This window comes from Brassica napus, chromosome A2 (assembly GCF_020379485.1).
Source record: "Brassica napus cultivar Da-Ae chromosome A2, Da-Ae, whole genome shotgun sequence".
Lineage (NCBI taxonomy): Eukaryota > Viridiplantae > Streptophyta > Magnoliopsida > Brassicales > Brassicaceae > Brassica > Brassica napus.
Window position 1 is genome coordinate 9,966,905 of NC_063435.1, and position 26,445 is coordinate 9,993,349.

Here is a 26,445-nt window from a genome sequence, read left to right on the forward strand (position 1 = left end):
GACCCCTATTTTAGGAGTCGGATTCGCATTTACACTTTCTTTACCTTTTAGTTATTTCAGTTTTTTTTTAAATAAAAAATAAATAAAAGATGTATTTATTTATTTTACTTTGTCTATTCATGCATGGGAGTAGTTTACATTTATATATAATAACTATATACAACACGCTCTCTTCGATTTGCAATTAAAAAAATAGGAATTATATGAGCCGATTCCCCATTTTGTAAAAAGGAAGCTTTTACTTTCAAATATCGACGATGAGACGAGCAAATTAAAAAAATAAGCATAATTTGATATTTTAAAAGAAAATATCTTTAGAAAAAGAAGCATAAATAAAATTTGAATAAGGTATATATTTAATTTAAAATTTAATGTTTGAAAGTAATTAAGTAAGTGTTGATTCCTGCGTCGTGTTGTCCATGTTGGATATGATAAGAATCTAACGAATGTAATCCACAAACAATTAACCAACCACGTGGAACTTCTTGATCATCATTTTCATTATCTTATACATTCGACTGTTATTCCTTATTTCTATTCCCGTAATTGCAATCCTTCGAATACAAACGTTTTTGGTCGCACTCAATCTAAACATATCTTGGATAAATTATATTTTTTTTAAACATATCTTGAAGAATCATGTAAACCTTCACTGGTAGTAGTAAAATAAGATGAATAGATTATATTATAAAAACATATATGTTGGAGAACCATGTAAACCTTCACTGGTACCGATAAAATAACATTGAATTTTTGAACTAGTTTGTCACAAAATCAGCAGACTAATCGATTTTTGTAAATTAAATGGTTAAAAATTAAAATTAAGCGAAACACATGTCTAGGTGACCATTATTAGAATACCGTTGAAAACATGTAACATATGTACCACACGCTAGTACGCTACCAACATATATGTACAGGCTACAGCTGTAACATTAGAGTGTGTGTCTTTAGAGTTGTGATTAGAAAATAAAAACCTTTTCCATGTATTTTGTGTGGGTTATCATCATATACCGTGTATGCATATAATCAAAATAATTAAGTGTTAACTTAATATACACATTCAAATAGCAATATTTTTTATTAGCCATTTACGGGTTTCATCTATCGCTATTGGTGCTATTAGAATGATCATTTGTGCGTACACGCAAGAGTGACACCTACCTGTATTTCCACATTTCATCTATAGTCTCGTAGGTCCCTTTTTGGTCATTCGGTATATATATCCTCGGTAATTAATAAAATATAGATTATTATGAATAAAAGTATCAATAATCGGTACGAATCCTGTTGGAAATATAACCATGAACAGTTGACAAAAAAAAACCATGAACAGTAGAGTTTGCGACCGCTAAACGCAAACGCTCATATGCAGTTGTTCAAACATCTGAAACGCAAGCATGAGAGAAACCATCATATGAAGCAATTGTTATTTGTGTCTGTTTGTATTTCACATTTTCTGTTTAGACTACAAAACAAAAAGAAAAGTTGAAACGATCAACATTTATTCATAACATGATAACAGTTTGTATAAACCATGCATCAACAAAATATACCTGCACGACAACGTGTTTTCGGATTAAATACCAAGCTATTGAAAATTATGTTATTTTATAAGAACTGTTCACGAATCACTTGCTAATCTGAGAATCAAAGTAATCAAAAAAATTTGTTTGCTTTATAAAATATGGTCAAATTCCTTTACATATCAAAAATAAGTTGCTTACAAAATATTGATACGAAATGGGCCCTGTTAGTTTACTTGTCGCGCGACCTGCGATCTGCAACTTGCGACTAAGATTACGTTTATGTGATTTGCGACCTGCGACTAAACATGCAACTTGCGACTAAAACTATGTTCATTTACGTGTCGCACGACCTGCGATCTTCGACCAGTCGCGCGATCAAAATTTTCTTTTTTAGTCACTGTTTTTTTCGGCGACTTGAATGAGAACCCATAACTGGTTGTACAATCAGTCGCGCGGCATCAAAACGAACAACAACCTGCGACTTGAGACATGCGACCAATCGCATGTCGCATATTTTGCGATAGCAAAACGAACAACAACCTGCGACCTGCGATTAGTCGCAGGTCGCATGTCGTATGTTGCACGATAGGTAAACGAACATGGCCTTGATAAAAATCGTAAACTATATAGGAAAAAAACTAAACAAAAGTAAAACAAACAATAATAAGGCCATTTTGCACGCACTTATAGTTTTTTTTTGGGTCTAAATGTTAAATTTGATGGATTAAGAAACTTATAGTTTAATGATAGAATCAAAATACTATTTAAGTGTCTATGCGAGAGTTGATATTAATCAGATCAGTCTGCGTCGACAAAAGTGGGAGCAATGGTGCGAGATCGAGTCATAAAGTTACATAAGTCAAGTGGCATCAGCAGTCAGGAGAGATGCACCTTAAACTTCGAATTTTATCATACAATTTTCATGGAATATACCGCAGTTAAATTTCTATTATAAATACCATTTAAAAAAACTAAGAGCACACGCATTGGAAGTATTTTCCTCTCAAATTTATCATTTTTAATTAATAAAAAATTAGGGAAAAAAGAGAGATAATGGTCTCTTGATAAAGAAGTGTTCTTCAATACAGCAGGTACTCAGTTTCCAAGTGTTGCACTATAATTTGTTATATTTTCTTTTTATTTAAATTTAAATGGGATAATAAATTATATTAATATTAAATAGCTAAAGAACTCTACTGAAAAATTCAAAGAATCGTAGTTTTAAAAAAAAACACACTAAGAATCATGATAACAAATAAGGATAAATAGATTGCGAATCCGTGATCCTAGTGCGACCACGTTAAATCTCTTCTCGAAAATGACACTCATGTTCAAGATTCAGTTAACCAGTGAGCCGACCTTTTGTAATTATATATGTTTATATAAACGAGCGTAGTTAAGGAACTTTCAACACATGTTTTTGATGCTTTGATTTGTTAGCAAGGGAGACGCATGAAGTATATTTACGAACCTAAAAGTATACCCTTTTTTTTTTAACAACATGCTAAAATTATACCTATATCAGAAAATCGCTATATGGATTAATAGAAGATATTTTTAGCAAAAAAAAAATTAATAGAAGATATTAATATCTCCAAATACAAGAACCGATGGGAAATATAAATATTTTTAAAATGAAATAGGATAAATAAGGAAACACCAGAAATACTAGCAAAGAAAAACCTAATTTATAATATAACTAAACTACGATTTTCAAACAATTGTATATATCTAAACTGAGTACATCAAGAAAATGTGTATTATATGGCTTTTGAATTAATAATTCCAAATTTTCCATAAAATTGTTTCTGAAATAGTATGTAATTTTTTTTAGAAGGAAAAAACTATTTTTTTTTTGTCGGGGATTTATTTAGATATTACAATTATGAGAAAGATTACAAAGACGATTTGATTACCGACAATACAACCTGCCTTATAAGGATCTACGCCTAACTGTCTCATTTGAGCCGTCCTATGAAAATCACGCCTGACTGGATGAGAAAAAGCTACTCTAAAAATTAAACAGAATTTCAATTAATAGAAATGGGAAACCAAATTAAGCTCTTTTTCTTTTTCGGGCTTCCATGTAGTAGACACAAACATCATTACGCCCTGACATGGAATGAGTATCACACCCCTTTGCTTATTAACTCGTTACATATGGGGTCGCATCTATAAAGATATCTAGAGAGGAAACTAGAGAAGTTGAAAGTGTACAAACATAGTAAGAATCGGTGGACGACTTTACATATTGTTAAGGATCCGAGTTTGGTACAAACACTTTGGTTTATTGATTTTCGCATCTGGAGTTGTACTTGTATGAACCTTATTTCACTACTATAGGACAACTGATATTTGTAAATAATAATAAGAACATAAAATAAAAATTACAATATTGAAATACAAGAATAAAGAAGAATTGCAGAGTCAGGATGATTAATTTCTTTCCTTAAATCTTTAAACGCCCTGTAGTGTGACTGTTTCATAGCGGTCATATTTTCAGGATACAACTGCAACATTGTTTCTATTTACCATCACCGAAAAACAGAATCTATCAAACCTATTTTTGTGATATACTCTCAGACTAAAAAAAAGAAAGATACTAGCATAACTATTATGAGTGGGAGAATTGTTTCTTGATTGTATGAATGTGTGTACTAGAGAATATGACTTGCTTCCCTTTTATAATCAACAAAAAAAAAGTTCAGCACTAAGGTGGTGTTATTCAATCATGTATTTTAATAGAGTTTAAATTTAAACACAATCCACTGGTATTCAAATGATGATTCTAAATTCTATTTTAAAATCTAGTGTTATTCAGTGAATGATTTAAATCCAGCTTTTAAAATCTAGTGTTATTCAACTTTCAAAGATTTTAAAGTTCTTTGTATTTTAAATTGATTTCAAATAATCTCTTATGGATTCTTATGAACAAATGAATGAATTCAAAATCTGAGGTCTAATGCAGAGATTTTAGAATCCATCAACTTAAAACTTTAAAATTTGATAGATTATAAAACATTAATAACTGATTTGAAAGCAGTGATTGAATAACACCCCCTAAGTCATAAGTGGAGCATTGAATCACATCAAATGTCATAAAGAATATTGATTCCTTTTGACCATTTTCATGACATTAACATTCAAGAAAAGATATTGTAAATTTGACTAAATTAAACACCAATAACATTTTCTTTAATGGGTTATATTTTATATGAAAACAAACATATAAAATTTTCATGAATAAGATTTAAGTAGGGCTGTTCAATATGGTAAAACCGAACCGTACCGAACCGAACCGAACCGAAATAGACAATATGGTTTGGTTTTGGTATATACCATATAAACCGAATGGATATAATTTTATAAAAACCGTAGGATTTGGATATGGTTTGGTATATAACCGATTAAACCGAATAAACCAAACAAAACCGATTAAAAGTAAAAATATGTAAATATGTATCTATTTTATAACAATACATGAAAATCTATTTGTTACATAAGTTAAATTTGTGTTAATAACTATTACCATAATTTTATAGTAATAAAAAACCTTAATTTGTAAAACGTTTGAACTATAACTAAATAACAATACATCGCAATTCATACATCTTATTTTGTAAATCTTTTTTTGATCTTTTTGATTTATTTTAGTCTTCACTAAATTAATATGAAGATTATAAATTTGATGGACAATAATTAATGAAAAATTTTCAATTGAAAAAGTATAATTTTAATGAACACTAAATATGGAAGAGTGGAAAAACTTTTCTTTCATGTTTCTATTTTGTTTCATATTTTTATTTTCAAAATTTCAAGTTTTGATTTTAGTTATAGATTTGATTATTTTATTTGATGGTAGAGGCATTTTTACTTTTTTGTTCATTTATTTGAACATGTAATATATTTTTAATAAATGACTGTATTGACAATATGACTCCAAAATTCATATAATATGATCTCAAATAAAATAATTATGTTTTTTGGTATAAAACCGAATAAACCAAAAACCGACGGTATATAAACCGAACCGAACCGAAGTAAATATGGATTTAGAATGGTAGTTATATTTTACTAACCGAAATACCGAAAACCGAAAAAAAACCGAACCGAAACCGAACCGATAACCGGATTGAACACCCCTAGATTTAAGTATAAATCCACATTCAAAGCCAAATATTCATTGTGAGACATTTGCTAGGTTTTATACTTAGTCAAATCTAAAGTTTTATAAATTATAAAACACTCACATTAGATCTTCATTTTTTATTCACAACAACTCTTATTTTGACAAGTAGTTACATTACTTCATAGTGTCCATGGTTATTCCAACGAACGTCTTCGCCCGAAATCTTACTAAAAAGGTCTAAAACCATTTCGTCAAAAAAACGAGTTTCAACAATCCACCACATGAATAGAAATGACTCTATACAGTAGACGACTCGAAAGACTTGACTTCCTAGACAAGACTCAACTAAGGACTTTTGAGAATACAAACGAAAAATCCACTGCGTGATGAGTTGGTAGCAATTTTTCAGCCTTTAACCAATCATTGTTAATAGATATCAGATTTACTCGGCCAGGAGGTGGCCATGATGTCTTGAACCTCCCGGGCTTTAGTGTAAAACTAGACAATATCTATAACACAACTTCATTCTCTCACAGAACTAGGTTCTCTATTGTGTTCATTTTGACCGTGAACAGTCCTGGTTGGTCATGAATGAACTTGGAGAATATAGTTTTTCCTTCATTCTCCTAGAAACGGTCCCATTTCATACTCACAAGGTGATTTGCCATGTTTTGTTTAGAAATCATGTACTACTTCATTCATATCTCAAAACAATGGACACAAATCATTAAAAGCTAATGCTTATCATATATTTCTTACATGTAGCACTGTTTAATCATCATAAGAACTGGGTATAGACCGAAGTCTTACAGTGTTTTGGACAGATTTAGTTTGACTTAGTTGTCTCCTTGAACCTATTTATTGGGATCTCCAGTCAGTTAGGTAGAGTTACCGTCAAACCTCATCTTAATTCACATGCTACACATTCCTTTTGATGATATACAATATGATCTCATGAAACACCTTTAATAAAAAGATTCTAGGTTGTCATCACGATGAACATAATCTCTTAAGATTAGTCGAGATCAATTGTCTGATGATTTTTGTCATTTTTTTTCAAGATACAATTAACCATTATACACAAAACTCAGTGTATGGCACTAGTTTTTCGTTTTTCAAAAAAAATCATATTGTGATAACTATCACTAATTATATTTGGCCTCTTGCCAACAACTTTATATTGTAAGCAAAGTTTTCCTCATATTTCTCGAGATAACTTTAAAACATGCATATTTACATTTAAGATCTTTTAAGAGTTTAGAAAAATGATCTATAATTCTTTTAGATTTAAATGAATAAAAAGCAATTTTAAAAAATATTAAAATTTTCTTTTTGATGTATTTCATTCTCATATATCACATTTTACAAATAACTATCTTCGTAGTTCTCTTAAGTTGATTTATAAATCAAACCTATATATGATTTGAATTTGTCCACAACATATTTTTGCTTTTTAGCAAATATACATATCATTATAAGATATTATTTGTACCATCAAAACCATACAATTTTATATAATTATTTTCAACCATATTGACTTTAAAAACTACAATATTCATGTCAGTTTCTATCATCTTAGAATTCTCATTGTTTTTGCATGGTCAATCTTTTTACAATTTGCATTTATTTAAGCAATTTTTTTAGTTACCATGGATATAGCTCTTTGACTTCCTTCTTCTCGTTCTTCTGCATTCAATCTTATTTCAAAGCAAAAACGGAAAACGAAAACGTATCTTCATACACTTGTGTGATTAAGACAAGAGGTTGGGAATCAAAAGAAACACATGAGTTCCATTAACTTGAAGCTGTTAGCAACATTCATGAATTGCTTAACAAATCTCACCTCCAAGAAAAAAACTACTTTTTTATAATGTCAGAGGTTCCAAACAATTTTAAATTAACTTTTCTTAGGATAGCAGACTCTTTCCAACGGAAATTGAATCGTTACTCTATAAATACTTACTAGATAATCTAAGAGTTTTAGCTACTAGGCCAACTAATCGTGGTAAAATTAGAAACTTTACAAAAGAAAGAGAAAAAGGTTACATAAGAGAAAATTTTATTGTGGGACAAGGCATCTATAAAAGTGGATAACCTCTTTGAATTTTACTTCCTAATAGGGAATTAAGTTTATAGACCCTTTGTGAGGCCTAAACTTATATGGCTTGCATCAAGGGGAAGGTATTGCGTAAGAAGCTTTTCACAAACTACACATTCCTTGCGTCAAACTGCAATATATGTCTCTATAAGTATGCGTATGTAGCTTTCCGTGGCCATGCTCTGATTTATAAAAAAATTCAAGGTAAAGTTCTACTCGATACATATTAGTTTTATGAAACCAGGGAGCAGCAAGCAAACTCTGTGCCAATGGGACCTGCGGTGGAGCTATGGAAGGAAAGAGAGATGGATAAAACGAGAAAGAAGTGTGTGTCATGTTTTCTTTTTTAACCGTCATATGTTCAGATGTTGGTTCATTGAACACGATTTGTTTCCAAGGCAGATAAGAGCCTAATGAGTTTGAGATTTGTAGGTACGAGAGGCTAAGCGAGAAGATTATGTTATGGGAAGACAAGAAGAAGAAAAAAGCAAAGAGAAAGCTTCATAGAACAGAGGTATACATCTTCCTCTTTTTTTTTTACTCGGTTTTTAAATTAGTGATTCTGGCATAACTATAAGACTAATGTATGTGATGCATGTGCAGAGAGGTGTTGAAAAGGCAAAGTTGAAGGCGAAGCAGAGGTTCATAGATGATAATGAACGCATTGAGATCATTGTTGCAAGTGCAAGAACACATGCATATGAGAGTCAAATGAAGGAAGTGTTGAAGGTTAAGGAGAAAGCAAACCTCATGAGAACAACAGGGAGGAGTCCATGTGCATGCCTTTGAATACTGCAAACTGCAAGAAATGCGAAGCTAAACATTCTTTCTTAACTGCTTATAATTATTGTTGAATATGTAAAAGGCAGACACAACTGAGGTGTCACAATCTATAGAGTATTAGAGAGATAACACATGATCAATCATCAATTACGTCACAAATCAGGAAACAATAACTTAAAGTTGCACAATAGTACTAGAACTCAAAATCACAAATACAATTCCCAAGCTTGCAATCAGTAAACATAAAAAGGTGCAAAACGACCACATAGTGTGGAAATTAACCAAACCGAACCAATTTGAAATTTTCGGTTTTTGATTCAAGTTTGGTCCTGAGGTCGGTTCAGTTTGGCAGGTTAAAGAAAGAAACCAGTTATTGAACCAAATAAACGGAAATAAACAAACAAAACAAAAGCAAATGTGATCAAAATTATCCATTTTTTAAAGGAAAATTGAACTATAATCGATTATTTGTTTGGTAACATGTTAATTCAGTTTTTACCGATATAAAGATTCTAACCAAATAATTCCAATTTATACAAACCATATTTAAATTTCGAACTTCAAACCAAATTATTAACTAAATCAAACATAATCGAAGTAAATTGAAAATTATAGAATTTCCTGAAACCAAACAAACCGATTAGTGAACTGAGTTTTTCTTAGGTTCAATTGAGCAATATATGAACCAAACTAACCGAAAACTAAGTTACCCGAACCGAGCTAACCAATCTCGGAGGTCTGCTGCTACCACAGATCAAAAGGACGACGGTCTTAACTCTTAACGGTTCTGATTGTCAACACCTTCCGAATGAGCGAGAGGATACGAGCTGAGCTGAGGTATATTCGCGTAAACGACAACCAAAATTCGTATATGTTTTTTCTTTTTTTGGATTTTATGATTAATTTGACAAGAGAGCCGGTTGATGTCTTCCGCAACCTCATCATCATCGATCCACCACCACCATCTGTCTATGTATCTATCACAGTTGTAGGATACTAATAATGTTCTATCTCTCTCTCTCTAGCTAGCTTCTCCTTTCGTGGGCACATGAAGTAGAATAAGGTTGCCTTCGATTCGCTTCCTGATCAAATTTCAGGTAAAACCGTGTTTTTAAATCTGACGGACGACCTCTGGGTGGTGAAAGATCAACACTTTCCAGTTTTACACATCTTTTTTTGTTTTAATACGATCTCAAGCATTGAAAGTTGAATTTCAGGTTTCTCTTCCATGTAAATGATCCTTCTTGTGTGTTTTGGTTTGTCACCCTTTTTAGTGGAGCATTTCAAAGTCTTGGCTGGGTGGTGGTTGTGGTCTTGATCTGCAATGATGTATCAGGCCGTGCCCACGGCCACAACCTCTCGTGGTGGAACTCCAACGGAGAGTGCTGATTACGTTGTCACTTTGGATCAGATTCCGAGGTGGAGTGATGTTGAGCAGAGGTCGTCATCATCCCTGGAAGGTGAAACTGGAGATCCGGCGCATTCTAATCCTCGCTATGCAAACCCTTTGGCTTCTTCGTCTTCTGAAGCAGGAGGCAGCGGCGGGAATGGGATGGTGTCTAAGTTTCCTGTTGATCACGAGATTAACTCCAAGATCTACCTCTGGAGAGGGGAGCCCTGGAACCTTGAGGTTGATGCTGTTGTCAATTCCACCAATGAGGTAAAACCTGAGAATCATAGATGGGAAAGTAAATTTCTCTTTATGTGTGTCGTTTGATGTGGTTGAATTTTGCTGGACAGAACTTGGATGAGGCACATAGCAGTCCTGGTCTACATGCTGCTGCTGGACCTGGCCTTGCAGAACAGTGTGCTACTTTGGTACCAACACTTTCTTTCACTATTTTCTTAAGCACAGTTCTTTAAGCATTACATTTGTGTATTATGTTGACAGGGTGGATGCCGGACAGGGATGGCGAAAGTAACAAACGCCTATGATCTACCTGCCAGGTAATTGGTGATGGAAACATAAATTCACTCTCTGCTATGTTCTTCAACTAGCCTTGTCCCTATGTTAGAGTTGCTTCATTGTTGACTATGTACAATTTTTTTCATGCCCTATGACTGTGAGTACTACTTTTTGTGATTCCTGGGGAATTTCGAAATTAAGGTGGACAGGCCTGGTAGCTCTTAGTCTTAAATATCAAACATTCTGTGTGCACTGTGCAATTGATTTGTCAGTTCTCTTAGTCCGGAACTCCAAGATTTTTTTTTTTTTTTTTTTTTGGTTTCTTGTTCAGGAGGGTTATCCATACAGTGGGACCCAAGTATGCAGTAAAGTATCATACAGCCGCTGAGAATGCTCTAAGTCACTGCTATAGATCTTGTCTGGAGCTTCTCATTGATAATGGGCTTCAAAGGTTTGTGAATTAAGGGAAAATTCTTAGTTTTCCCTTAATATCATTTGCAAATTTTTCTTTGTTCTTAAAATAAAAAACTCGATTTTGGTTAACATACAACATTACAGTATTGCTATGGACTGTATATACACAGAAGCCAAAAACTATCCCCGAGAACCAGCTGCTCATGTTGCCATCAGTAAAGACAGTTCTTGAACATTCTCATTCCTTTCAGTAAATAACCTCCATGTTTCCTAATCATGTTTCGTGCGTGGTCCCCAGGAACTGTACGTCGGTTTCTAGAGAAGCAGAAAGATCAAATCAGTGCCGTTGTTTTCTGTACCACCACAACCTCTGATACAGAGATATACAAAAGGTATAGAGCAGCAGTCCCTAATTCGTACAGTTATGTGATGCAGAAGCAATGTAGCGTTTGCTAAAATTTTCGACTCTATAAATGTTAGATTACTTCCACTTTACTTTCCTCGAGATGAGCACGAGGAGGAGGTTGCCATCTCAAAGCTCCCTGCTGATGTTGGGGATGAAAATGGTGAGACGGTTATAGACGAACGTAAAATAAGAATACAAGCGCTGCCAAATAAGCCTCCACTCAGGTCTTTTCCAGCTCTAGTTGAGCGCTCTGCCACTGATCATGCTTTGGTACGAAGGTTGGTGAAACTCTGACTGCTTCACTACTCTTCGCACTTTGTTTGCCTGTTCCTCGGCTTTGCACTTAGTTGATTGATACTCATATATGATTTCAGGAACTCGAATCATCTTGATTCATATTTGGATCCTGCCTTCATGTCTTTGATTAAAGATCCAGATGAAAGGCGGAAAGAACAGTGGGAGAAGACTGCACAAGCACAGAGTGGGTTCAATTTTGTTAAACTGCTAGGATTTGGTGATCTCGGGGGACCCCCTCTCTCTCCTGCAGAGGAATACTCACTTCATTCACGATACCTAGCAAAAGCTAATTCTCTCAACCTCTCGGAGATTGCAGAGATGAAAATTGTGTATGGCTTCTCTGTCTTTGGTCTTTTCTTCTCTCTCATCCCTTGCCTGCATAAGTTCGCTTTTTATGCCCTTGACAAAGCCCTTTCTGTTTTCGCTCTTCAGCTACCGTGGTGGTGTTGACACAGAGGGCCATCCGGTGATGGTTGTTGTAGGAGCTCACTTTTTGCTGCGATGTCTTGATCTAGAGCGTTTTGTCCTATATGTTATAAAGGTAAGCACATTGCCCCAATGGCTCTCCAACTCACTGCAACATAAGAGCTCTGTCTTCTGAATACTATCTTGTATTGATTTGATGTCTGACGATACTGCATTTGGTACATGTTTACAGGAATTTGAACCTTTGATACAAAAGCCTTACTCGATTGTCTATTTCCACTCTGCAGCATCTTTACAAGTGTAAGTTGATTCTTACTCTTGTTTAGTGGAACAAGACCTTTATTGTTTATAAGATTCAATAACATTTTTGCATTTACCGGTTTGGATTTGAACAGCCAACCAGATTTAGGATGGATGAAAAGATTACAACAGATACTTGGTCGCAAACACCAGCGTAACCTTCAGGTATGGAACCACACTTACTCGGCCTTCCTTCCTCCTGGTACAAATCCTAATCAATCTCTGCTTCCTCCAGGCAATATATGTTCTTCATCCAACTTTCCACTTGAAGGCGACTATTGTAACAATGCAATTGTTCGTTGATAATGTGGTAAACTCCTTAACTTATTTCAAAGCTCCAGACTTTTTCCCCCAAGAGTTAATGTCACTCTTCTAACCTTGGTCGTCTTAATAAAGGTGTGGAAGAAAGTTGTATATGCGGACAGACTTCTGCAGCTGTTCAAATATGTACCTCGTGAGCAGCTGACAATCCCTGACTTTGTTTTCCAGTTACGGTTTACTCATCACTCTCTACAGTGTTACTTCAGTTGCTGGAATTGTTATAGTTACTGACTCTTGTGTGGAACTTGACAGGCATGATCTTGAAGTTAACGGAGGAAAAGGTCTAATCGTTGACCCAAGAACCAAGTATGTCTATCAACGGCCATGAATCAAACCTCATCCCAAATGGTGAAAAATCATCAAGACACAGTTAACTTTATCCAGTCAAATTGTGTATGTGTTGATGCTTTTTGTGCAATATTTGTTTATTCTTTCATGTTTGGTCTAAGTAAGACTTTAGCTACCCTTTTTTTGTGTTTGATGCTGGGAGCAAAATAAAACCCTCTCTTAGCTTTTTGATGTATTCTAGTGTTTGAATCTTTGTTAATAGTTATAGCCAACGATTTCTCTTTTCCCCATTCTCTTTTGTCAATGTTCTTGCTTAGCTGAAGATGAGCATGAATTCATGAATTCCCCGTTGTCCCAATTTTAATCACATTCATGAATGTAGTGGGAGAAATATTAGAGATCATTTATTTTATATAAAAAATCAGTATAGAGCAAAATGGATGAAACTGGTTTTGCATATTTTTGTATTTACGTTTTTTTTTAATTCTAAAATATATCATTTGCCAAAATTTTATTGGTTATATGACTTATATTTTAGTATATAAAATATTCTAATTATAGGAAAACAAAATAACATATGTGAGAAATTTATCATAAATAGACTAGTATTGATTTTTAACAGTGAATTTAACAAAACTTGAAATATGGAAATGAAGGTAGGTGTTTTATCATCCACGTATGATTGTTTTAACAAACTATTTCACTCAACAGTTGAGTTATTCTATATTTTCGTGCCAAAAGAACAAGTTCTTGTAAGAAATAGTAGAGACTAAAAGCACATTTATTTTGTAGCAAGCTTATGCAAATCATAGAAGCTCCTCCTCAACTAGTATCGGAATTCACCCACACCACAGCAAGGGTCACAAGAGTAGCATACACAGAAGTAGGCAGCTTATGCACCACTTTCCCAACACCTGGGACACCTTCCGTGGCCTTCTTTGTAGCAATAGCCACAGTGGGAGCCACAATCAACGATATGATCAAACCCTGACTCACAACCGCTAATGTGTCAGTCGTAAGCAGCTCAATAAACTTCACAAACTCCTCCCGGTCTATTTCTCCATCCAAGTTCATATCACACTCCTATTTATTACAAAGAACAATCATATGAGAGAGCATTCAAATTAAACCGCGTTTGTTCACTAGAAATTACCGTCATCATGCTTCGGACAAGATCCTTAGAAGGCGGATCGAAATGAGGACCAGGCAATCGCTTGTTTATGTCACTGAGAAATAATTTTAAAAAAAAATCATAAGGATGATTGATTAAAATGTTTGAGTTTTTTTTATAAATAAAGATTTTGAACATCTTTACTTGTAGACGAGAAGGACGGCGATGTATAGCTCTTCGAACGTAAGATTGGCTCTTCCGGTTTCAAGCTTGAACCGATCGAATACACGATCACATATCGCTTGGACCTGTTTATGCCTCCACTGCTTACCTGTAATTTACCAATTGCGATTCAATTTATATATATATCACATAATAAGCAATTTCAACGCGTATTACAACACTCAAAGAGAAGAGGAGATAATTTAACCTCGGAGCTTGTCGAAGACTTGTCCCATGGCGATGAATTTCTTCTCGTCTGATGATGATGCAAATCTGATTTGCTAATTGTTTCTTTTTTTTTTCTAATTCTTAAAAACAATTATGTGGATCTCAGTGGAGGCGTGATCCTCTGTTTCACTTAGGCCCAATTGGGGATGACCGTACGAGGTGTCAAGACTTTTAGCCAATGTTTCATACAAATCCAACCGGATTTTAAATTAAATAACTATAAAATTATTTTAAAATTTTTGTATGTCTTTGTTAGAACCTAAAAATGATACGAAAATAAAATGAAAACTTCAAAAATAATAAAAAATATAGTGAAAACTAATTTATTTGGATATATATTAAAAAAACTTTTATGAAAACTTTTTTAAAATTACATATATATTTTTCTGATTTAAATTTGAGAAAATCCGAGTTTTAATATCAAACCGTGTTACTGATTTTAGCGAGCTTGACCAAATTTGTCGGTTTAATTCAAATCTAGTTTTTAGTACAACCCAAAAATGGTTAGAAGAAAGAATCACGGTCTGTTCAGTCCAACCGACCGATCCGGTCTGATTTTCAAAACACTGATTTTAGCCATTTTATCGTTTTCAAAACTGATATTACATGAAAATTTTTTTTGGCGAATCGCATCAATAGCATGAAAAAATTATCACAAAAATTGCATATACAAAGATCTTAAATTAACATCTAATAAACATGAGGAAAATATATTACCCAAAAGCCAAAACACCGGGAGTGATTGGTTGAGATATAGTTTTAAAATTTGTGCTTTAAAATTATGTATAACTTTTGCTGTAAATATATATGTTGTAGCTATATATTTTATTACAGCACACAAATAATGATTTAGTAAATAAGAGTTTTGCATCCTTTTTTATCATGATTAATAATTTTAAAGGTTGTAGATGAAAACTAAAGTTAAAGAAAGTATCTACAATCTAACCAATCACCCTAAACCCAACTCCATATACTAAAACATAAATTTTAATCATTAAGTTCTAAACTTAACTAGAAAATATATGTATATTGTATAATTATTACATATATATATATATATATTTTTTTAATAGTTATCAAAGGGATATAATTTTAATTTTAACTTTTGATGAATGATATTTTGAAAGTTTTCTCTTTATGTGCTATTTTATGATAAAGAGTAGTTTTAGTGTTACTAATAAAACTCCCATTTTAGTTCATGCTAAAACTGCCCTCTCTTTATTCATTATACTGGCTGAGTCTTCCCAGGACCGGACACAGCTGTTGCAACTTCTGACGTATGAAACGGTTGAAGAAGCAATCAAGAAAAGAGTTGAGATCAAAGCAAGAATTTTCAGTCAAGACATAACGATCAAACAATCCATAAACTGGAGCTGATCTTTCCTACAATATTAACTCTAGCTTGGTTGCAAAAAACTCTACGGAGAAAGAATCATGCCACTCACAAAGGAAGTCCAAATGGAGGTAACTGCTTAGGAAGAGGCTTGACTAATGTTATCAAAAAGAAGGAATCATAACATTTGTATTTGATCTTAACTTACAAAACCGTAATGTGGCATAAGCAGCGGAAGCTAGCTAGTCATGTTGTTTTTTATTACAGATGTAAACCAAGAATCAAACAAATGAACTACTCTGAGAAATAATAAAAGAATGATGTTCACAGAAGTGAAACTCCTGTGGATTCTCGGACAATCTCGTAAATAGACAAAACGTTTTCAATGGTGAGTAAGAAGATAATGCACCATTCCAAAAGATCTGATTTTCGGTTCTGTATCACCTCTTGGAGGAAATGAATGTTGTGCTGCAAGATTTAAAAACAAAGAATCACTTACAAAAACCAAAACAATGACTACTCTTTATATTCAACCGAGTAATGTTGTAATGATATTTGACAATACCTCTACAAACTTTAGCTTAAAATCTAGATTCCCGAATCTCTGAGTGACCTCGTACTCTTCTCTTAGGTACTCATAGATCTGAGCATATCTCGCCTCTCTCCAAGCAATCTCGGATCTATGAGCATACTTCCAAAGTCAAGATTCAAGAACTTGGACTATTGTATATGAGTAAAAGCACATATATAGAGATCAAAGAGAAAAATAGAGTACCTGTCAAACAAACCAACTCTGAGAATGACGTCAGCAAGATTAGAATTAGCCTTGCCTACAAGTTGGAAGAGCTTTTTCCTGTGCATTGTGAAAGTTCCCGTTTTCTCCATTCCACGGTTTATACCAGCAAACTCTTCCACCAACTTATCAACCTGAGTTGAATCACAAATCTCAAACTTCCAACATCTCTTCACACTTTCGTCTCTCACTCTTTCTGTGAAGGACAAATGTATAGTTGATTCGGTTAATTGAGAAGGAACAGGTTACCTGAGAAACAAAGTAATCCAATGCAATACTTTGTCCAAGCACACTCCCAATTATACGGATGCTATCAGTATCCAACGTTTTGAGAACAATGTAGTCAGGGCCACCTCGCATTTCCTCAGTCAACAAAGGCTTCTCCTTAACAGCATAATCTAACACAACATCAAGAAAAGAGTTGTTCATAAAGCTATGATTTCGCCAGTGGTAAGAAGTGACAGAGGTTATATAGGGCACTGACCATCTTTTCTGATTTCTGTAAGCAAGCCAGAAGCATATCTACGAACAATGTCGAGATAAGACTCAACGTCATTGTCATCAACATTGAAAAGAACAGCAGAACCGTACTGAAAGACAACCATGAACCGGCAGCTGCTTACACTCTCCCTCTCGTCCAGCGTCTGTGAAGAAGAGAGAAAACAACATCAACATCAACATCAACTTCCTCTTGATGAACAAAGAGATAAAGCTACGATTAGAGGACGAAACAGCAGAGTGCTCGATCTTACAGGGAATCCAGAAGAAGAATCAGAAAACTTAAGGGCAATAGAGTTGGTAGAGCGGGAGGTAGGAGGAACAACATAACACAAATTGTCAGCTTGCATGCCCTTCAAATCAATACTGCCAAAACCATAAATCTGATAAACCAAATCATTTAAAAAAACATAAAGCTTGAAACTTTGGAACACTTGAGAGAGAGAAGTCAGAACTAGTAGAGAGAAGATACCTAGTACTGAGAAAATAGGCTTTGACAGGGATCTTCCCTTTGTCTTCCTCTTCCTTTGTTCCAAAGTCGTAGTTTTGATAAACATCGCTCGACCCAGAATCAGAGTCATTGTTGTAAATCGAAATCGGAGAAGGGAACGCTGAAAAGCATCGGAGATCAAGCAAGCAAGAAGCTTGGCTTCGACGGAAACCAGTGGCCTGGTGTTTCCAAATACGTGGAGAAGAAGGCTTTGGAGAATTGAGTTTTTGATTATGACGAAGAAGAAGAGCAGTAACTGCTCTCCATCTACCCATTCACACCAATTTTCCAAATTCAAATTTTCTTTTTCTTGTTTCGTTCGAGTTTATTGCATATCTAGTGGGAGATTTGTCTTGATTCCAAAGTAATGGTCCGAAGAAGAAGCCTCAGCAGTCAAGGTTCTCGCCGGCGACACTAGTTTAAACCTCACGTTTTGGCTTCTCCAATGCACTTAATACGACCACGTTTCATTTGCAACGAAAACGACTGCGTTAGTTTGCAACGAAATGACAGCGTAGTTACTACCAATGAAACGACCGTACTTATCAGTGAAACGACGACATTTAATTAGGAACGCAAGCAAATGCCAGTTAGGCACAACCGTTTAGTCGGCAACGAACGACGACGTTCAGTTAGCAATGAAGTGAAAACGTCGACGTTTCGTATGATAATAGCCTTTTTTACTCTACTCGTACGAGTCGTAATCCTCTCTTGAACTGAGGGAAGACGACCGAAAAGATTCGCATCTCAGGCGAAGGAAGAACTTGATTCATCTTCTCGGAAATGGCGATATCTGGGAATCTGAGGATCTCCGCGAGCTTAATTTCTCCTTATCATCACCATCCTAAATGCCTCTCGTTACCTTCTTCCAAGGTCCGGTTTCTTCTCTTCTTTACTCTCTCTCTTTGACTCTTCGATTCGAATTATGAAATTGGCGACTCACTGTTCTGAGAAGAAATGATATCACCAGCGTTGTTGATCTTGGGCTTCTAGGTCTGTGTTTGTTAGGAAGATATCTGAATTCGTCTTATATAAGGGTGAATATTGTTCTTTAGCATGTAGCTGATGAGATTCAATTGGTTAACCAATGTTACGGTTTAAGAAGAGACGTGGCATTACCCTTTGCTCCTAAGTTAAATGATAATGTCTTTCCATGTGATAGTTGTGTGATATTCGTAGTTAGTTACATGTATTTCCTTGTCTTATATATAGACACCATTGTCTTTAGACGAGATATGAAGAGAACATTGTAGTGAACTTGTTTTGTGTTTCGTGTTTTAAGAACTAAAGTGTACTTCTGATCGACATTGATTGTCTTAACTTGGACTTCTCAATGGCTATGTTGTCTTGAATTACTGAGACTGAACCGGTCTTCTGCTAGATATATGTTTATGATGTTATGAGCTCATCTTTTGACAAAACCATGTCATTTAGTTACATGAGCTTGACTTTATGATGTCATCACCTATAAACCTGAGTTTCCAATTGCATCTAGTTTGTACAGTTCCATATCTGATTTTTTATCCCTTTTGGGGAATGATGGATGTAAATTTGCAGGTTGATTTCATAAGCAATGTCGCAAACAGTTTGGAAACGCAGAAAGTGTCGATAAGCAGCAAAAACAAACGTGGTGAAGCGAAGGTTTTAGCAAGGAACGCCACGGGAGACTATGAACTCTCACCAAGCCCGGTTCAGCAAGAGGTGGAGAGCTTTCTCTTGAACGCCATCAACATGAGCTTCTTTGACCGGTTAAACATAGCGTGGAAGATCATCTTCCCATCCCACGCGTCGAGGAGAAGCTCCAACGCGAGAATCGCAAAGCAGCGGCTCAAGATGATCCTCTTCTCGGACAGGTGTGCGGTCAGCGACGAAGCTAAAAGGAAGATCGTCAACAACATCGTTCACGCGCTGTCGGATTTCGTGGAGATAGAGTCGGAGGAGAAAGTTCAGCTTAATGTCTCCACGGACGGTGACCTGGGAACCATTTACTCGGTCACGGTGCCTGTTAGGAGGGTGAAACCAGAGTACCAGGACGTGGACGAGGCTGGATCTATAACCAACGTGGAGTACAAAGATACGCTTGATGGTTCTGTGGATGTCAGGTTCGATTTTTATGTTCCAGAGTAGTAACAAGGGCACGGTCTTTGTTAGAGTTATTTTCTTGAACAGTGTCTGTGTTTGTCTGTTTTTTAAGTTTTAGTGTGTGAGGGAACAAAGACAGTTTCTTGACACTCTCATTGTATATATATGCGACTTATCTCTTCATAGTTTTATCAAAACCTATGCTTTATTCTCTTACCATGCTTCTTCCTCTTCACACACGGCATCAACATGGCTCATATGATAAGTTTCCAGCCAGTCAAAGCTTCAAAGCAGTAAATATTAACTTTGCTGCCGTTTCATCATCCTCTGAGTCATCTTCCACAACAATCATCCAAGTGAGAGGCGGCGCAGAGATTATGGAAGTACACTTGGTCTCACCAGGATTCCTTGAAGGGTAGATAGCGAAGGGGAGTGTAAATAACAGAGTACAAGTATGGACTGATCAAACTCGGCCCATAAAGCCCATTAACACAAGTTTAGGAGCGGGATCCGTGATTTTTGAATTTCTTCAGGTGTTGTTCAATTTCATCAAAATCGATCTCTACGATTTTTGAAATCTCGAATGCTTCTTCTTCTTCTAGAGTGACACGTTTGTGTTGGCCAAGCTTCAGAACACCTTCTCATCGAGAGTTTCGAGAGACATGAGCGGCGCTCGACTTGAATTCCAGAACCCTATAGAGGATTCCATTTCGAAGCTCAAATTCTCACCAGAGTCAAACAATCTCCTTATCGCTTCTTGGGATTCCGTTAGTCTCTCCTCTCCTCAGATCTCAAATCCAAACCATATATGTTGTTTATTGATATCAATTCCTCTTTCCTTTTTTTTTCTGTGTACAGTATCTGAGATTGTATAATGTAGAGAGCTCTTCGCTAATCTTACAACTGTACTCTCGTGCCGCTCTTCTCGACTGCTGTTTCGAGAACGAATCAACTTCCTACACCTCTGGCTCCGATGGATTCATCCAAAGGTTTGGTCTTGCTTTAAAGATAGCATCTTGCTTATAGTGACCTTGACATTTCGTTTGTCAGGTACGATTTAAACGCTGGAACAGTTGATAGAATTGGTAGACATGACGGCATTGCCACATCTGTTCTCTACTCTCTTGATAAAGGTCAGCTTCTTCTTTAACTCTTCCCAAAGATAGATCTAAGTTTTATAATAGTAGTCTTTGGTAAATTATATATATACATGCACCTTTTTTTCGTTTCAGATGTTTTTAAGAGGTTTTGTGTTTGGGATCAATGACTTTGGTTACTTTATATATAGACTGTCTTACACTAACAGCTTTCCAGGTCACTTGCTACAGTACTTCTCTAAGTTTTTATAATAGGAATCTTTGGTAAATTGTATAAACACATTCACTTTTCTTAGTTTCAGATGTTTGGAATCAATGACTTTGCCTAACTTTATTTTGACTGTTGTATACTATACTGTTATCAAGTTGGTTGAACTAGGAGAATCACAGGTCTTGATTTTTTTAATCAAAAGTACTCTTTGTTGTTATATATGGAATTAGTTAAAGAGTTTTAAGTTGTGTGGTACGGTTCAGGTGAAGTTATCTCTACTGGCTTGGATAAGAAGATCAAATTTTGGGATACACGACGAGGACAAAGTCTTGTTCTTTCTACTGATGCTGGTGCTCCAGTCAGATGCATCACTGTTAATGGAAACAACTTAGTGGTTTGCGTAGCGGCATCAATGCATATATATGATTTGCGTAGCTTAGATCGACCTTTTCAGTCTTATGAATCACAAGTTGAGGTGCCTATCAGATGCCTCACCTCTGTACCTTTCTCCACTGGTAAACATATAGTTTCATGTGATTTTCTGGTGATGTGGCAATGATTTTTCATAGACCAGCGTTCATGTGTGGTTTGAGATCTGAGGTGTTTAAAGTTGGTGTTCAGCAGGATATGCAGTTGGCTCAGTAGATGGACAAGTAGCCTTGGATTTCCCCAATACAGCATGCTCTAGTGAGATGAAGTAAGTCATGACTGACAATAATATAGAAATGATCATTTGGTGTGACTTTCAATCCTTATTATCACTGCATGTATTCTATTGGATACTTCTCTTATGTCAATCATTTAACTCATGGCAGATACACTTTCCGATGCCATCCCAAATCTATGAAAGGAAGACTCCATGGTGCATGCATAAACGCTATTGAGTTCACTCCAGGGTAGGTTTTCCTCATTCACAAATTTAATTGGGTTGTACATGGTTCACTCATTGTTTCTTGCCACAGTGGATCAGGGACTTTTGTGACTGGTGACAATGAAGGCTATGTTATCTCATGGAATGCTAAAAGCAGAAGAAGACTCTTTGAGGTATCAAACACTAAAACATGACTTGTTCTCTAGAACTACTGTTATTTGGTTCTTTTCTTATATAATATTTTGTTTTCCTTTACAAAAGTTGCCAAAGTACTCAAATAGCGTCGCGTCTTTGGCATTTAACCACACTGGAGAACTCTTGGCGGTTGCATCAAGCCACACTTACCAAGAAGCTAACGAGAAGTGAGTCTCACTCTTCTCTCTGCTCTCTTCTTTACTTCTTTTGCTTCATTATCGCATAGTACATCAACAAAGATATGTATCGATATATCTCATTTGTCTTTTGCAGGGAAGAACCTCCCCAAGTGTTCATACACAAGTTTTAAAAGATTGGTGGCTTCTTGAATCTCAGGTTAATCAAAGCATGACTCTCTTTTTTTTTTCCTAGCTATTTAGTTTGAATCTCTGTGTGTTACTTGGTAGATGGGTAGCACGTTAACCATGGCAAGTATGTTTTATGGTATTTAGAAGTTGCTAGACTTGTGGAATGTTAAGCTCCCACATGTAAGAATCGTATCTCTTAAGTCTCTCTCTATGTTTGTAAACGTTCATGTTGTCTTATTCTTAGAGCTACAACACTTTGTCTATTTGTCTTTCCCGTCCATTTATCTTAAAGATGTAATGAAATTTTTTTCTCATATTCTGTTTTTTTTAAAACAAGAAAATTCTAAATTTTTTTGTAAGCTAACATATTCAGTATGAGTGTGTTCATAGATAAGCAATTTAAAATAGAAAGATTTTCATACATATAACTCGAAGTAATTACCTTCTAAATATATGCCAATATATAATACAATTATTCTCTGATATATGCCAATATGATGCAATTATCTTCTATCTTGTAATGTATATCTTCTTATGTATTCCAATATATAATGCAATTATCTTATAATGTATGCCAATATATAATGCAATTATTTTCAACTATATGCCATCATATAATGTGAATACACACCAAAAATCAAACTCAAGACAAGGTAAGAAGGAGAAGAAGACGATATGGGATCATGCTTATCGTCGCCGTCATCATCATCAACATTGCCACGCACAAGGACGGTAGATTACAAGGTAAACTATATCGCCAGGCCAACGCGTACCAAGCAGCAAGTACGAGCTAAACCATCTACCAAGCTATGTCTGATCTGTATGGACGAAAAGTCTCCCTCCGACATCTTCCGAGGAACCACTAGTTGCACTCACTCGTACTGCACCGAGTGCACGGTCCGTTACGTGACGACCAAGGTGGAAGAAAACGCAGCAAGGGCAAGGATCAAGTGTCCTGACATGAATTGCACGCAACTGATAGAGCCCTACACGTGTAGAGATTTGATCCCAAAGGACTTGTTCGTGCGATGGGACAAAGCCTTGTGCGAGTTGTTGATCATGTCTTCAGAGAAAGTGTACTGTCCGTTCGAAAAATGCTCGGCTTGTGATGGTGGTGGACGATGATGATGGTGAAAAAGTGACGCAGACGGAGTGTCCGTCTTGTCACAGACTGTTTTGCGCTCAATGTGAGGTGCCATGGCACGCAGGGAGTGGGTGCAAGGAGACGAAGAAGAAGAAGACGAGGAATAGCGACAAAGAAGATGCTTTGTTGATTGATTTGGCTAAGAAGAAGAAGTGGAGGAGGTCAGGTGCCCTAAATGCAAATTCTACGTTGAGAAAGCCTCTGGTTGTTTGCATATAAGATGCAGGTCAGTACGCATTTTCATTACATATTAAGAAGTGTTATTGTAAAGTTCGTTTTAATTTGTTATAATTATTTGTCGTTACTTTTGATTATTTTGGTAGGTGTGGTTTCCAGTTTTGCTATCGTTGTGGATCACCGTCTATTAATCTTCATCACTCATGTGGAGTTGGTAGTACCTCATCAACCCCGTGGTAGCGAGACTATTCATTTAAATATGTTTTAGAACATTTTAATACGCTGTCGCTGTTATAAAGTTACATTATCTATTACAGCGCTCTTTTTTCCTACATATATTTATTTGCGCTTGTTCTTCAAAGTACGGAAAGTTTTACTGAAGTAACTTGCGTAATTGCAACTTACTTGTGATCTTGCTGTGACACCTATCTTAAACTTCAAAAACTGCTAAAACCTAGAGAGAAAATCCGATCGAGAATTTATTAAGCGTGTGAAAAATAATTGAAAAAATATTTGTATCTATCTATATTTTGAAAAATAAAATCTTTCCGTAAGAAGATTTAATTTTCTAAATAAGAGCATACGCAGTAGAGCATTTCTCCACAAGTTTCTTAAGAATAAAATGAGAGATTTTTGACTCACATACCATTTTCTCATCATCACGTACCAAGTTTCTCAAAAGAGTTTTTTAGCATTGCGCAAGCTCTCATATATTAGTGACCTGCAAGGTGATGTGTGATATGGAAAGCTATACTATTACATGTGCCATGTGTGGTAAAGAAACGTTTAGTTTAATTCAGTTTGTTCCAGAGCTATACTATTACATGTGTGATGTGGTACTCTTAGATCCTAAGGGTCAAGTGTCTAAATAAATATATATTCCCTCTGTTTCAAATTGTATTATGTTTTTGGTTAAAGACACGAGAATTAAGACATCCATTTTCTCATAAAGTAGTTATTGCCCCCCACCTCTCTTATCATTGCATTGATTTGCTTCCATTACACCAGTTCATTGTTCCACCGCCTCAATAAATAGTTTTTAAGTATTGTTAGTAACTCTGACCAAAAAAAAAAGTATTGCAAGTAGCGAAAATATTCAGTATTCCATAAACATTAGTATTACAAATCTGTGTTGAGTGAGAATGAAACCTTGTTTTTTCTTCTTGGTCAACAAACCTAATACCCTATAGATAGTTAAATAGAGATGAGAGGGGGGGCGGGCTTAGAGTCAAAATGTTGAGTCACGGGAATAGATAAGAGAGGCACAATGCACATGGCTAAAAGAAAAGACCCAAGCAAATGAGAACAACACTATCCTCACTCAGTCTGTATGTCCCCATCTACAATTTTGTAACATTCGTTGGTTAGATCATGTATATCCTCTATATCCTTCAACATTCTAACAAAGTATACATTCATTATCAATTTTGTATTTTTGTGTCCTACCAAAAAACTGTTGATATCGTCCTGTCTTTTTGTTTGTAGTGTGGTCTTGCTACCACGGGGTTGGCTTCTTTTTTTGGGTGGTCGACGAATTGACTTCTTTTTAATAAACAAATTTCAAATAATTATAAATTCAAGTAGCCTCGTTTTTTACTTAAGACATGTTTTTGAGAGTTAAATACTTGAGACATGTTTCTAACCAATAAGATTGCACAAACATAAAATGGTAGCATAAATTAGTAGACATGTTGAATCGTGAATTCTGTTGAACATGATAGGTACACCTTCATTAACGTATTTTTTTCAACTAAAATCGATCTATTTAAGAGTATTTAATTAAAGTTGGATCAAATAACGGAATTGTGATAAATTGAAAATTTTGCATGCTAAATTCTTACAAACACTATAAAAAAACATGCAATTAACGACGACACATATCATCGTTAGTTTGTCATTGATCACTTACTAGCAATGAAATGTAAATTGTATTTACAGCATCTTTAATGTAAAACTCAATTTTTTCTTTGAAAATGGAGTAAAAGTAAAAATGGAGTAAAATTGTTCCAACCCTACTCTATTTCTTACTCTATAATGGAGTGATGAACATACAAAAAATAGATTACTCTATTTATAGAGTAAATTTTATTATGGAGTGAGATATAGAATTGGGTTGGAGCATTCCTTACTCCATATTCACTTTTACTCAATTTTAGAAAAAAAAATAGAGTAAAGATGGAGATGCCCTTATATGCACGTCATAACTTACAAATGAACGTAATGTTGTTGTAAAGGTCAGAAATCAATGTTAGTTCGACGTAACCTTACGTTGTATTGTTTCATTGTAATTAAATAGTAAATATTTGTTATTACTTAGTCGTAATGTTTCATAATTGCATGGTTTTGGAATACACCAAAAAACGACGATGAATTAACATCGATAATTGGTGTTAATTGGTCATAGCCATTACGACGAATTAAGTCCGTCGAAGTTAACTCTTTTAATATTGGTTGCGACCAGATATTTCGAAATCTCGATAAACGATTAGCCGTATTCTGCGGGATATAGCTTTGTTTTAGTTTCGTGCAGTTCCAAACTAGTATGTTCTTTTAATTATTCGTAGAGTATTAAACTATGCTCAGTTACGTTTTTAGAATTTTTATAAGAATGCTTGTCTCATCCTTTTTTTTTTTTATGGAACTTTAAAATTGCGATCACTTCTACCAAGAAAGAAGAAAGAATATGAACAAGGAAAACGACATACATAAAGAGGTCCATAGAATTTAATGCGTCACATTTACTCCACCCATATGAATGTCTATTGAGTTTTATAAGATTTGACATTAA

General features: G+C 35.1%; 6 protein-coding genes and 1 pseudogene across 10 annotated transcripts; 5 read left to right on the forward strand and 2 right to left on the reverse strand.

Annotated features, from left to right (window-relative positions):
• The first annotated feature begins 7,938 nt into the window (after positions 1-7,938).
• Positions 7,939-8,764, forward strand: LOC106357299. The gene is made up of 3 exons (XM_013796983.3): positions 7,939-8,081; positions 8,189-8,270; positions 8,360-8,764. Exons 1-3 carry the CDS (start codon positions 8,026-8,028, stop codon positions 8,543-8,545), a joined length of 324 nt encoding a protein of 107 aa, XP_013652437.2. The 5' UTR covers positions 7,939-8,025; the 3' UTR covers positions 8,546-8,764.
• A 457-nt stretch (positions 8,765-9,221) lies between these two features.
• On the forward strand, positions 9,222-13,180 carry LOC125588559 (protein GDAP2 homolog). Of its 4 annotated transcripts, XM_048759972.1 has the most exons (16): positions 9,358-9,376; positions 9,565-9,636; positions 9,814-10,199; positions 10,280-10,357; positions 10,431-10,486; positions 10,777-10,896; positions 11,004-11,074; positions 11,158-11,251; positions 11,340-11,543; positions 11,640-11,891; positions 11,995-12,103; positions 12,221-12,288; positions 12,384-12,453; positions 12,524-12,598; positions 12,685-12,776; positions 12,862-13,180. In XM_048759972.1, exons 3-16 carry the CDS (start codon positions 9,864-9,866, stop codon positions 12,935-12,937), a joined length of 1,701 nt encoding a protein of 566 aa, XP_048615929.1. In that variant the 5' UTR covers positions 9,358-9,376; positions 9,565-9,636; positions 9,814-9,863; the 3' UTR covers positions 12,938-13,180. The 4 variants fall into 4 exon arrangements, with proteins under 4 accessions (XP_048615939.1, XP_048615929.1, XP_048615926.1 ...); XM_048759982.1 differs by lacking the exon at positions 9,565-9,636 and having other exon boundaries at positions 9,222-9,376; XM_048759969.1 differs by lacking the exon at positions 9,358-9,376 and having other exon boundaries at positions 9,411-9,636.
• A 304-nt stretch (positions 13,181-13,484) lies between these two features.
• LOC125588569 lies at positions 13,485-14,659 on the reverse strand. The gene is made up of 4 exons (XM_048759989.1): positions 14,439-14,659; positions 14,213-14,339; positions 14,051-14,123; positions 13,485-13,980 (listed from the first exon to the last, which is right to left on the reverse strand). Exons 1-4 carry the CDS (start codon positions 14,464-14,466, stop codon positions 13,720-13,722), a joined length of 489 nt encoding a protein of 162 aa, XP_048615946.1. The 5' UTR covers positions 14,467-14,659; the 3' UTR covers positions 13,485-13,719.
• A 1,291-nt stretch (positions 14,660-15,950) lies between these two features.
• On the reverse strand, positions 15,951-18,019 carry LOC125588574 (protein RETARDED ROOT GROWTH, mitochondrial-like). The gene is made up of 7 exons (XM_048759997.1): positions 17,555-18,019; positions 17,337-17,448; positions 17,069-17,228; positions 16,834-16,982; positions 16,567-16,718; positions 16,357-16,471; positions 15,951-16,259 (listed from the first exon to the last, which is right to left on the reverse strand). Exons 1-7 carry the CDS (start codon positions 17,845-17,847, stop codon positions 16,116-16,118), a joined length of 1,125 nt encoding a protein of 374 aa, XP_048615954.1. The 5' UTR covers positions 17,848-18,019; the 3' UTR covers positions 15,951-16,115.
• Positions 18,020-18,132: 113 nt separating this feature from the next.
• On the forward strand, positions 18,133-19,870 carry LOC125588577 (cell division topological specificity factor homolog, chloroplastic-like). Its single transcript, XM_048760000.1, has 2 exons — positions 18,133-18,445; positions 19,130-19,870. The coding sequence occupies exons 1-2, from the start codon at positions 18,356-18,358 to the stop codon at positions 19,697-19,699; spliced, it is 660 nt and encodes a 219-aa protein (XP_048615957.1). The 5' UTR covers positions 18,133-18,355; the 3' UTR covers positions 19,700-19,870.
• A 312-nt stretch (positions 19,871-20,182) lies between these two features.
• LOC125588579 (mitotic checkpoint protein BUB3.3-like) lies at positions 20,183-22,650 on the forward strand. 2 transcript variants are annotated; one of them, XM_048760004.1, is made up of 9 exons: positions 20,183-20,421; positions 20,513-20,643; positions 20,705-20,787; positions 21,226-21,477; positions 21,584-21,659; positions 21,778-21,858; positions 21,925-22,006; positions 22,095-22,195; positions 22,302-22,650. In XM_048760004.1, exons 1-9 carry the CDS (start codon positions 20,317-20,319, stop codon positions 22,336-22,338), a joined length of 948 nt encoding a protein of 315 aa, XP_048615961.1. In that variant the 5' UTR covers positions 20,183-20,316; the 3' UTR covers positions 22,339-22,650. The 2 variants fall into 2 exon arrangements, with proteins under 2 accessions (XP_048615961.1, XP_048615963.1); XM_048760006.1 differs by having other exon boundaries at positions 21,587-21,659.
• Positions 22,651-22,845: 195 nt separating this feature from the next.
• LOC125584173 lies at positions 22,846-23,897 on the forward strand (annotated as a pseudogene).
• Positions 23,898-26,445: the final 2,548 nt, after the last annotated feature.